Here is a 12,996-nt window from a genome sequence, read left to right on the forward strand (position 1 = left end):
ATACAAAGGGACAGCACATGACCAGCGCAGGAAGGCAGGAAGCATCACGTGGGCTGTATCCTCCTACACGTTAAGCAAGTTTAAATATGAACAAAGAGACAGTAAATGAGTAAAGAAAAATCTCACTAACAATATTCATAGTGAAGAAGTATAGATTAACCTTGTTGGATTTCAGAGCTAAAACCACACCCTGTCAATATTTTGTGTGGCACCATAGGAACTACCTAAAGCGTGTCTACTGACTGCCCAAGTGCACTGGCTCACTGAGTTAGCACAGGAACTACCTAAAGTGTGCCTACCGTGGGACTCAGGTGACAGGTGAGTGGCTGATGTTTTCGGAGAACACTGCCATTCTTTCTTTTTTTGAAATAAACTGCTGATAAATCATAATTATTTAGATCTGATTCGGCATATATGTTTTTCAAAATTAACTTTTGAGGGAACAGTAGAAGCCCGAGAGCAACGCACATGCTATTAGCTTAAGGTCTTTCCAGGATTTACCAACTTCTCTGACACAAAAGCCGTGATAGTGACATATGCTTTCCTGACACAGTGAATATCCCAACAGCTGAAAGATCTAACTCAATGACTTGGGCTGTTACAAGTACCTGTCATATAGTGATACAAAAATCACATACACATAAAAGGTTTACTCAAATACAAGACAAATAAATGGTTTGTAATGTTAAGATGAAAACTCACACTCTCCCTCTGTTTCCAGACTGCAGCTCATTTTTTAGCAATCACATCTGGGCTTTAATGTGGGACCAAAGAATAACCACAATACCCGAAAATACCTCACAGTAGTCTTTCTGTTATCGAATGAGTTATCAAACTTTATTTGTTCAAATATGACAGATAGTATCTGAAACTCTGTAGGCCTGCATTGTAGCTACTCCCACTACAGTGCAGTGGCCGCCATGGGCAAGACAATGAGGCTGGCTATTTGGTCCAATTTAGTTTTACTGATGACCACTAAATCTGAACTTCAGTGTAATAAGGAGACCCCTCTTCTGAGTTTTTTAATGACAAAAATACTCTGGGGACCAGGGCCATTAACAGTTTTTAAGAGTCTTTGCTAGAAGCTATGGTCTCATCTCCCAGCACCACATAAACCAACTGGGCACAGTGCTGCATGTCTACAATCTCAATGGTCCGGAAGGAGGCAGGAGAAGGACCATCGTAAGTTAGAAATTAATCTTTGACTTCACAGCAAATTTGAGGCCTGAATATATGAGACTCTGCCTTTAAAAATAAACCAAGCCAAACAAAAATACAAACTGCCCTGAGCAGTAGAATACTTGCCTAGGATGTAGAAAGAACCAGGCTTGATCCCTAGTACTCATAAAAATCAAACAAAGAAAGAAACAACACCATTCTTGGTTTGTGGATTATTTACCCAGTCAAGCAGTAAACTGAATTTGGTTTGTGGGGTTGGCTTTCTATAATTTGCAATTTACCTTAAATAATGAATAAATCCATCAAATTTATTACTGACCAGTCTGACAAGCTAGCTGGTGCTCACTGTCAGTGACTACAGAAATCCTTGAAAGGTAAAGCAATGCCACCTTTTTCATAAGTGTCATATTTTGGAGAAGAGCTTCCTAAGAATATTTATGCCATAAGTAGAGAGTTTATTGTTGTTTTGTTTAAATGAAGTCAGACATATTTTTAAAACACGGGTACTAGGAGCCGGGCAGTGGTGGTGCATGCCTGTAATCCCAGCACTCTGGGAGGCAGAGGCAGGTGGATTTCTGAGTTCGAGGCCAGCCTGGTCTACAGAGTGAGTTCCAGGTCAGCCAGGGCTATACAGAGAAACCCTGTCTCAAATAAACCAAATCAAAAAAAAAAAAAAAAAAAAAAAAAAACAAAACACACACACACACAACAACCCATGGGCACTAGGGGAAGGACCAAAGGAAAATTATTATTATTATTAAATAAGAATTATTTAATTCACATACATAAAGGCTCTTTGAGTGCATAGCATTTTGAGACTATATGGCGGTTTCAAGATTAGTAAATTGAAAAGTTGCTGTCCTAGGAAACTTAAAATTCACTGCTGGGATAAACTGGCCAAACTGCCACTGGGCTTCCCTCTTCATTCACAGAACAACACGTGGCGGGTAACAAAAGCCCAGAGGCCAACAAGTGCCTCACAAGCCTGGAAACACCAGCATCTCCTTCAGCCCTGGCCCTCCCTGTAAACAGCCAGAGCAGGGCATCCGGCCCGCCCACTGAGGCCAGGCCTCAGGTCCCTTCCAGGCAGGGGTGTAATTTCACTCTTCCTTGACACAGTGCTCCAGCCTGCCTCCCTCCTGAAGGTTCTGCCCTGGCCCTGACAGCATCAGAGTTGTTGCAATTGAAAATAACTGATGGCATTTTAACAATACATTTTCAAAATAGAGATAAATGTCTAAGCACGTTCACTGCAATACTGTTTTAAAGGCAAACTGAAAAGAAATATAAAAATTCATCAACAGAGAACTGTTAAGGTACATCTCTGTATGTCATGAGGTACCAAGGTATTTGTCTATATCATAAGAGAAAACACTGGGGATGTATAGCATGACTAGATGTGTGTACAAACTAATCTCTGTATGTAGGCCATTATGATAAACATTCTGGGTGAATATAAAAGAAATGCTAACACAGTCTCAAGTATGAATGTACATGGAGTTTAGTGGTCTAACCATGGGAAGAGCAATGTCTTCTCTTCCTTCCTTTAAAGTATATTCACACTGGAAGTCCTAGGTAGAATCAGACTGAAACACACACCCAGCTTGAGTGCATGCTGCAGCAGTAATGGAGAGGAAGAGAAGGGAGGGGCCATTCCTTGCTCTCTTTTGGCGTTTCAGGCAAACACTGCTGAGTTACTCCTGAGAACAGTGTGTTGTGGAGTTAGTGTGCAGCGGAAATAAACCCACTTGCTCTGAAACAGAGTCATTTCAAAAATATGAACATTTACTCAGACAGTCCATTAATGACTTGCAAGGTACTGACATACAACCAACAAGAAACTTCTAGTCTACTTTGAGAGGCACAGATGTAGCAAACAATACCCAAAATGTATGTAAAATTGTAGCTGTCAAAATAAGTCTCTGGACTAACTAGCATTATTAAGGTGGCTTTACTGTGGAAACACAGGGTTGGTCCAATAAAAATAAGTCAGCAAATTATATAAAGGGACTTAAGGACAAAAACAATCACATGGTCCTCTCAACAGATACAGAAAAGGCCTCTGACAAAATCTAACATACTTTCATAATAGAAGTTCTAGAGAAAGTAGGACTAGAGGAAATACACCTCAACATAATAAAGGCTATATATGAGAAATCCACAGCCAACATTAACCTAAATGAAGAACAACTTGAAGCAACCCCACTAAAATAAGGAATAAGACTGGATAGCTGACTGGACTCTCTCCTTTTCAGTATAGTTGTGGAAGTAGTAACTGAAGCAGTAAGGTACGAGAAAGAAATTAAAGGGATACAAACAGGACAACAACGCCTCAAATTATCTGCAGATGATATACCATACATAAAAGATCCCAAAAAATTCCACCAGAAAAACCTGTAGAAACAAGCAGCAACGTTAGTACAGGAGCAGGGTACAAAAACTACCTGACTGAAATCAGTAGTCTTTCTGTACCTCAACAAGAAAGGCTGAGAGAGATCACACACTCATCAACTCACAACAGCATCTGAGACAACAAGACATCTTGGAATAAAGCTAACCAAGGAGCAGAAGGCCCTCTATAGCAGAACCTTTCTTTCTGAAGAAAGAGACTGGGAAAGACACTAGAAAAAGGAAAGACATCTTGTATTCACGGACTGGTAGAACTGATATCATGAAGATGACCAATCTACCAAAAGCAATTTACAGATTCTATGAAATCGCAATCAGAATGCTCACAGCACTCTTCATATAAAAAGAGAAAAATATATCCTAAAATACTAGTGGAATTAGCAAAGACTGGGTTAGAATTTGTCCAAGGAAACACTACTCTGGAGGAAAGTGACTGTGTAACTGCTTCTGGGTAGCTTCCCACCGTCTATCCCATGATGAGAAAGGCAGACTACATGTGTTCTTAGGATACCAGATGTAATCTTGCAGATAAATGGCTGCTTCAGAGCTAAGTTCTGCCACAATTTCCCCCTTGAAGTATAATCTTCCAGTTCCACATCTGGAGAGAGCTTGGGCAAGAGCACTGAAGACGACGGGCAGCTTTCGGATTAGGTTCACGGGAATGGAACAGCCACTACCTTTTATTCACTTTGAGCTTAAGAAAAAGATGCGTGTACTAAACATACATATAGTCTCTTTCCTTTTTCAGAAAGCTACCAGTAAATATAGATCATATTATCACACATAACAGTATTATCTAAAATCAAATTCAAATTTTCCAGTTTGTTTAGTCATCAAAAAAATCATAAAAATCTAATAATGAATCAGATTATTCCCCACAACATACTCAGACATATTAAATATAAAACATTTATGACTGACACCATAACCTACTTTAGACAATACGCCACGCATTTAGAAATAGTAAAATAGTAAGTAACATTGAGAAAAAATTCTCTTCAAGTCTGATTATGGCCCCATGGGAAGAAAGCAAAGCTTTTGTTTCCTCTTTTCATTTTAACTTGGACAAGGTCTAATGCTATAGCCTGGGCTGGAAACTTCCCGAAATCTTCTTGTCTCCGCCTTCCAGGTGCTGGGATTCCAAGAGTGACACACCATGCCCAGCCATCCATATGTACCACTATTAAAGCTTGAATGCCTAATAATCCAAATCCAGTGTCTATTTAACTCAGCCTGACATCAAATCTGTGCACCTCTCTCTCTCTCTCTCTGTCTCTCTCTCTGTCTCTCTCCCTCCCTCCCTCCCAACCAACCAATCAACCTATTTTTGAAACAGTTTGAAAAGGGCTATGAAGCCCTGTCCAATCTGGAACTTGCTCTATAGACCAGTCTGGCCTTAAACTCAGAGATCTGTCTGCCTTTGCCTCCCAAGTGGTAGGATTAAAGGTGTGCATCTCTAAGCTTGGCCAAATCTGTGTTCTTACAAAATTGCTTTAAGCTATAGAAACCATTTTACCATCTACCTTGCTTTCTTTGTCAGAGTGAAATACTGTGTCCACTGAGGCCCACGGCCAGCCCTCACGGCCAGTCTCACCTGCTGAGTCTTCCAAGTCAATCAGCTTGGGCACCAGGCTTTCGGGGAGTTTCTCTGGTAGGTCATAGCCATTTTTTCTAGCAACTACCAGATGAAAAGCAGCACAAAACTCATCCAGTGTCAATGCACCATCTTTATCAAAGTCTGAGAGTTCCCTGGAAGACAAACTCATTATCACCACACTTTGGAGAGCCTTATTCATCCAACAAACAAACAAACAAACAAACAAACAAACAAAAACAAAAAACTCTCACAAGGAAATGTCAAAACAATTAATTTTAAAAATCGCACATGTATAAAGAGGTATAACAAAGCAAATACGGCAGAAGCATAACAAAGAATCAATGTGATAGACATCTGAGAGCTCCTGGTGGGACCCTTTCAACATTGTACATTTTTGATAGGAAAGCTAGCCTGCAAAATTAAAGTCATTAAAATAATACCTTAAATTTTGATGCATTTTATTAATAGAGCTCACTTAGTTAAAGTATATAAAATAAACTTATGGAACCTATTGAAAATTCTATTTTTATTATCAAAGTTCAACAGTTTAATACTTTAAGAAAATAGCCTAGCTAAAGTTAACAGGGAAACACGGCCTCTGTCCCGCTGTCCTTGTCACCCACACTGAATCCATGTGTATGTGTGTTTTATCTTTGAGACAAAGTCCCACTACAATAGCCCCGGCTGGTCTTTTTTTTTTTTTTTTAATAAGATAAAAAATTTTTAACTGCTTTTTATTAGCTCCGACACATTTAAACAACTCCAAGAGTTGCAGCATAGAATATGTTACCATAATCAGGCTGGTCTTAAACTAACAATCCTCCCATCTCCGACTCCTGAAAAGCAACTTGTGGTTAAAATTTGTGTTCCAAGGACTAACTCCAGTTATGTGGTAGCTATTGCGAGTCTTAGTCCACATATAACATGAGAGCTAAGCATTGTTCTTACTTTTCTAGCTAGATATAAACTTGATGAAAACTAGGAGAAACTGACACAGGTAGAGTAACAGCCTTTCTCATGCAGTACACTAGCAGCAGGAGGAAGCCGGCAAACACCACTTTAGTTGTAGCTCACAAGACTTTCTCTAGCAGGTCTCAGTATTTCTTCTCTAGAAAGAGAGGCTCTGTCCTTGGCCGGCCGAATGGGCTCTCTACAGGCACTAGAGAGGCCAAGTCCAGTCCTAGTTTTAAGGTGCCAGAAATTCTTTTCAAACAACCAACATGAACCAACTAATGAAATACCACACTTACCAAATATGAGAAAGTTCAAGAATAGGAAGTTTTGATTTTGTAAAAAACTCTTTAGCTGCAGATCCTGAAATATTAAAATAGTTTTGTTTAATGTTATTTTGAACACACAGATCCAAGAATAGGAGGTAATATCATCTTAGGCTGGGAAACAGAACATTACATATAATGTTAAAACCTGTCATGTTCTATTTCCCAGTGACTACACAGTCCTTTTAGACAAATAACGTGAGCAATCACTAAAGTCTAGGATCAACAAAACAATGTCTACTTGTCAATAATGAAATTGAGACTTTGTCCTAGGCCGTCTAGAAGAACTTCTGTTTTCAACGACTCACCTGGAATAAATCCGTTTAGATCAGGCTGAATGGTTTTAAACTGATTTACATAATACTGTCTTTGTTCATCTGTTATTTTCCAGGGATCATCGTAACTACTGGATTGCCTACGAATCTCATTGGCAGTTGTAGCTGATGCTACAGTTCGTACTGTTGTCTGGTCCTGCAATGAAACATTTTTTCCTCAGTACAGTTTCTATCTATATGCTTACATGGACCAAGATTGCTAGGTTACTTTTCCTTGAAAGTAAACTTTATTTTTCTGAGAGTATTTAAAAGGTAAGAAGAAGCTGTCAGCAAACCACACACTGTTACGTCAGGTTACTGGATGTTTTTGCACGGTGAGTATATAAACATGTATAATGATAGCACTTATGTAAGCAACACAAAGTTATGAGAAATGTGCTAAGAAAGCCAAGCGAACGTATTCCCAGATGCAGAAATCTTTTAAAACTTCACTAGGGAATTAGAAACAAAAATAAAACAAGCTAAAACATAGTAGGACATTCCGTGGATAACAGGCTTGAAGAAACACCACAGAGCAGAGTTCTGATTTTTTTTTAAGTAAAAGTGAACTTGCATTTGTAAAATCTGCAACAGCAAAATATAAAAACAATGATTGCAGTGATACTTAGAATGAAGCAAACAAAAATGCAATTCCAATAAAATGTCACACCTGGACAGAAGCAGGATGCATGGTTAAAAGAGTACTGGTTGGTGGAGTATCTGCAAAACTGACCCAGTTTTCTTGAGGTGGAGGGGGGGATTGCCCAGACCACACCGCGTCACCAGCAGCAGAGCCTGAAAGCAGAACGGAGGGCCAGACTAACTCACATCTGAACAGACGAGAAGTGACCATGTTTGCCTTGCAGGTATAAAGCACTGTCATGCACACACTGAGATAGTTTCCTTCTGATCTCTTATTTTAAAGAAAGAAACTCCCTTCTGTTCAACTGAAAATATTTCATTTTAAGCTTTTTAGTCATGTTGTGCTTTCCTTGTCAATATCCAACATTGTAGAAAATAATTATTCATTTTACTATTGAGGTATCTGGCATCCATAAACTTTTCCCTAAGCATCACAGATACAACTGCTACTTTCCAAAGCTATGTGTCTACCTATAAACTTTATTATTGACTCTGCTTCTATTAACTCAATTTATAACAAGCAGTGACTTGGGAATAATCCTTAGGGAAATATTATGATATTCCTTTAATTTACAAAGTTAAAAACATGGCATTTCTAAAGCATCTCCAAATACCTGCTTGTGCATCACCAAAAGGCGACCAGAACGGCCCTGGTCCGGTAAGAGGTCTCTCACTGTTCCCCCCGCTGGGGTGGCGGCTGTGCTTCCGCCATGAGTGTGGAGAAGTCGGTGGCGACTGCTGGGGTGAAACTACTGGAGACGCAGGTTCCTAGGGGGGGAAAGTGGTCTTTAAAGATTTCATTTTCAGGAGACATTTTCGTTATCAAACATCAACAAGTATTTGTAGGTAAGCCTGTCTCAGAACATGTCTCTGATGACATTTAGGCCCGTGACTACCTGCTGATCCGCAGATGGACGAGGCTGAACTGCATCGTGGCTTCCGGGCCCCTTCTTAACCTGGCCTCTGCCGGGAGGAGGGGGGATCACACCCGAGTAGGCGCCCTGGTTTTCAGAATCAGAAGAGTACGAGGCTGCATGGCGAGACTCTTGCTCATTCTTTGAAGCAACAAACCGCGGAAGAGGGAGATCCTTTACTGTTAACCACGAAAGTAGAAACATGCTCAGTATTCCTCACCTAAAATACTTGGAAATAAAACTGTTTCAAACTTCAGAGTTTCTAAAAAATCTGAAATATTTGCATGGACTTTACAGGCTGACCTCTCTAATAAAACAACAATAACAACAAAGAACAAAAAACAAATCTGAGATGATCTAAACCTTTTGAGCATAATGTTGGTACTCAAGGTATTTGAACTTTCAACTTGTATTAATTTAAAATAGAAAGGGCGCCGATATGAAAAGGTAAAATAAGAGGTGAATTATATATTAGAAATGCCTATCACTACTAAATTTAGATCATTATATTTTTTGGAACAATGCAGAAATCAGCTTACCTAGAAAGACATGATAAAACAAAACTGTTCTTTGAGGGGTGGCAAGCAAGAGCTATGTAAAATGTGTGTGTGTGTGTGTGTGTGTGTGTGTGTGTGGTGTGCCTGTGTGTAATAACTGCATCAGTCCTGCAAAGTCACTGCTTACAAAGAACCGAAGGTTTTGAGACTGCTAGAGTAGAGGAGTTTGAACTCAGGCTGCTTGTACTAGGTGTTTCAAGTAAGATATTCTAGACCTGACCGAAGGAGAGCTGATGTCCCTAACTTTGAGACTAGCTTAAGATTAAAATCCCTTGTGTCCCGCCACCATGGCCAGCAGTCCTGGCATCCTACCTGGCTCATTACTCTTACTGCCCATACTCTCCATCAAACTGTGAATAGAGGATAAAAACTGACACTGTGTCTAAAGGCTAACCGTAGTCCTCTACAACAATACAACTACACAATCATTTTCAGAGTAAAGTATACTTTGACCAACATAATTACCTTCACCCCAGTTCATTTCCTTTCGTTATCATTTTATTGAGACAAGGTGAGGTTTAGGTTTCATGGGTTTGGGGAGGGAGGAGGACCATGAGGAAGAAGGTGCAGGAGAGGAGGAAGAAGAAGCTGTCATGGGTTAAGGGTCAAGAGAGTGTGACCCTGAGGGCTGCCCAATTGGAGTTAAGAGCAATCCCAATGGAACATAGTAATTAGTAAGTAACAACTCGGGGTTATGGATAGGAAAGTAGATTCTAACGGTGTGGAGCAGGTTCAGCAGCGGCGCAACTGCTGTGCTGTTTAGGATTTATGTAAATATGAAGGCTGTGAGTGTGTCTTTCATGTGGGAACTCAACATCAAAGATGGGCTAGAAACCCCAGGTCAGGTTTTAAATATTTCTACAACTGGTTATCAACACTTTTACCGGCTAATAAGCCTTCTTACCAACTCTCTGACTAGAGTTTTGTTAATGTTTTCTGAATTAAAGCGGAGTTTTCTTAAACAAAACATCAGCAAATATAAAATAGGAAAAGAGGCTGGGTGGCTCAGTCCTATAATGCCATCTGCTTGGGATGTTGAGGCAGAAGAGCAGAAAACTCAAGGCCAGCCTAAGCTACAGAATGAGTTCAAGGCCAGCCAGAGCAACTTAGTGAGATCCTGTCTCAAAACAAAACGAGGAGTAGGGTTATAGAAAACACTTGACTTGCATGGGTAAGGCCCTAGATTGATTGATTGATTGATTGATTGATTGATTGATTCTCTCTCTCTCTCTCTCTCTCTCTCTCTCTCTCTCTCTCTCTCTCACACACACACACTAAAAAACAAAGTATAAAATAATAAAGAAACTATATATGGAGGTTATTATTTATGATTTATCTTTATAAAAGTATTTACCTAACTTCTTTCTAGGTAAGTTTTAGTGAAGGCTCGTTTTAGTGAACAGTTGTTTTACTATTGTCATCAAATACGTATCACTGAGAAGGCTAGAAAATGGTGGATGCTGGAAGACATCTTGGGAGTTTAGAACACTTGCGGCTCTTTCAGAGGACCCTGGTTTGATTCCCCGCACTACATGGTGGCTCACAACTGACCCTGTCTCCAGTCCCAGAGGCTCCAATGCCCTCTTCAGATCTCCACCAGGCACACTAGTGCTGCATGGACATACAATAAAATAAATACAACTAAAACTAAAATTTAAAAAGCATGACATACATTGATAGGTTAAGCATATTCTTCAGCATAGCATATATATTGATATGTTTTTCTAATATTTTCACATATTAATAAGTCATGACACTTTAAAAATCACAAAGGCTACTGTAATATTAGAAAGAGTAATAAGCACATTGAATTTGGCTTCATACTGTAATATTAGAAAGAGTAATAAGCACATTGAATTTGGCTTCATTTAGAATTAGAAGAATATTATCATTTTAGTTGCTTATGCATTACATATTTACCAGTGTTTATACTTTCCACACTTAATGGGAAACCAGACTGGGCAACTGCTACAAGTTTCAAAGCAATGTAGAACTGACTTCTTCCAAAATAACCAAGTCTTGTCGCACCACAAAGCTCCATGATCTACAAGAGAACACAGCATTTACATTAAGATCTACTGCAAAGTTCTTTTTCCAACAGTAAGTAATTATCCTGTTTGTTTCTAATAATCTGATATATTTCTCTACTATCTCAAGTAACAACCAGTTCCCTCAAGTTTCATGTTCATATTTAAAAACAATAGGCACCAATCTTAGAATAATGAAGTCAAAAGATGTGCATAGTTTTATTACAATCACAGTTTTCCAGAGATGGGTGTAGATGGAACAAACCTCTAATCCCGGCACCTGGAAGGTGGGGCGGTAAAGTCAATATTAACATCAGACTACTTTTCCTTAAAACATGAAAGTGCTCCAGGATCCACACTGATCACTGCAGTCATTGAACTGCTATCTCTGAACTGGTCTAGAGAACTTCAGATTATGAAGTGAAATTATGTCTCAAGAAGATGAAGCAGGCATCTCCCATCAACACCCTATCTACAATCTCGGATCTGCACGCCACTTTCCAGCTTTGCTTGTCCCCTGGGAGGCCTGCTCCCACTGAGGACACCCAGCCTGGGAGGCTCCCAGCAATTCAGTAGCTGTCACTTCGGCCCCGACCTTTCTGAGCTCCATCTTTTTCTTTCTTTCTTCTTCTTCTTTTTTCAATGTATTTAGAGTTTGTGAGGACCTCAAAGTTAGAGGACAGCTTTTATGGGAGTCAGCTCTTTCTTGTCTTGAGTTTGAACTCAGGTGAATTAGGAGTGGTAGTAAGCATTCTTCCTGCATCCCTGATCCCGTGATAGATTTCTTTTTTCTTTTCTTTTCTTTTTGCTTTTTGGTTTTTTGTTTTGTTTTGTTTTTTTGTTTTTTGTTTTTTGTTTTTTTTGAGACAGGGTTTCTCTGTGTAGCCCTGGCTGTCCTGGAACTCAGAAATCCACCTGCCTTGGCCTCCCAAGTGCTGGGATTAAAGGCATGCGCCACCACCACCTGGCTGAGCTCCATCTTTTAGTCCACACCTCTACCCACAATGGCAGATCTGCACCTTATTCCCCAGTCTAAAGGCTGCCTGCCTCCCGGGAGACCTGTTCCCATCTGGGACAACCAGGTGAGATACCCACACCATCACATTCCCAAACCTGCTCCCTGGCCCCCTGCAAGCCAGCAGCCCTGAGGTCTGTGCCATCCTTTCTGTTTTCTGAGCTCCATCTTCAGGTCCAAAAACCTCTACCTACAATCATGGGTCTGACAGCCCTGCCTGCCTCCAGGAGGCCTGCTGCCACCAGGAAAAACCAGTCTCAGAAGCCTGCTACTGCCAGGGACTGCAGGTGAGTCAACACCAGAGATGACCACATGGCTCAAGGCAAGTACAAGAACACAATCAAGAAGGTACCATCAGAACCCAGCTTTCCTACAACAGCGAGCCCTGGATATCCTTAACACACCTGAAGAGCTAGACTATGACCTTAAGCTTATTTTATGAAGACAGAGGCCTTGAAAGAGAAAATAAATAAATACATCAAAGAAATACAGCAAAAGTAAATCAATCTTGTAGAAGCCTTTAAAGAGAAAACAAATCCTTAAAGAAATACAGGAAAAAATAATCAAACAGGTAAAGGAGACGAATAAAACTATTTAAGATCTGAAAATGGAAATAAAGCAATAAAGAAAGAGAACAGGAACTACTGGCTCAAGCATCACCAACAGAATACTAGAGAGGGAAGAGAGAATCTCAGGCAATAGAAAAAAATTGATACATTGGTCAAAGAAAACATGAAATCTAAAAAGTTTCTAACACAAAACATTTGGGAAATTCAAGACACTATGAAAAGACTAAACCTAAGAATAATAGAAATAGAAGAGGAAGAAGATTTCCAGTTCAAAGGCCGACAAAATGTCTTTAACAAAATCATAGAAGAAAATTTCCTAACTTAAAGAAAGAGATGGCTATAAACATGTAAGAAGCTTATAGAACACCAAATTGACTGGACCAGAAAAGAAATTCTCCTACCACATACTAATCAAAACACTAAATGTACAGAAGAAAGAAAGAATATTAAAAGCTGCAAGGGAAAGAAGCCAAGTAACATATAATGGTAGAAATAT

The 12,996-nt window shown here is 39.7% G+C and overlaps 1 protein-coding gene across 6 annotated transcripts in view; it reads right to left on the reverse strand.

The window, feature by feature from the left end:
- Positions 1-12,996, reverse strand: part of Reps1 (RALBP1 associated Eps domain containing 1) — a 67,198-nt gene that overhangs the window by 20,888 nt on the left and 33,314 nt on the right. For 5 of the 6 annotated variants that reach the window (XM_052169408.1, XM_052169404.1, XM_052169403.1 and 2 more), the window contains exons 2-8: positions 10,810-10,933; positions 8,315-8,511; positions 8,033-8,186; positions 7,447-7,571; positions 6,771-6,933; positions 6,436-6,499; positions 5,183-5,337 (exon numbers count right to left, since the gene is read on the reverse strand). In XM_052169408.1, coding sequence (XP_052025368.1) covers positions 5,183-5,337; positions 6,436-6,499; positions 6,771-6,933; positions 7,447-7,571; positions 8,033-8,186; positions 8,315-8,511; positions 10,810-10,933 — 982 coding nt within the window. The remainder of the gene's footprint in view (positions 1-5,182; positions 5,338-6,435; positions 6,500-6,770; positions 6,934-7,446; positions 7,572-8,032; positions 8,187-8,314; positions 8,512-10,809; positions 10,934-12,996) is intronic. The other variant, XM_052169405.1, reaches the window with a different exon arrangement.

Source organism: Apodemus sylvaticus, chromosome 23 (genome assembly GCF_947179515.1).
Source record: "Apodemus sylvaticus chromosome 23, mApoSyl1.1, whole genome shotgun sequence".
Lineage (NCBI taxonomy): Eukaryota > Metazoa > Chordata > Mammalia > Rodentia > Muridae > Apodemus > Apodemus sylvaticus.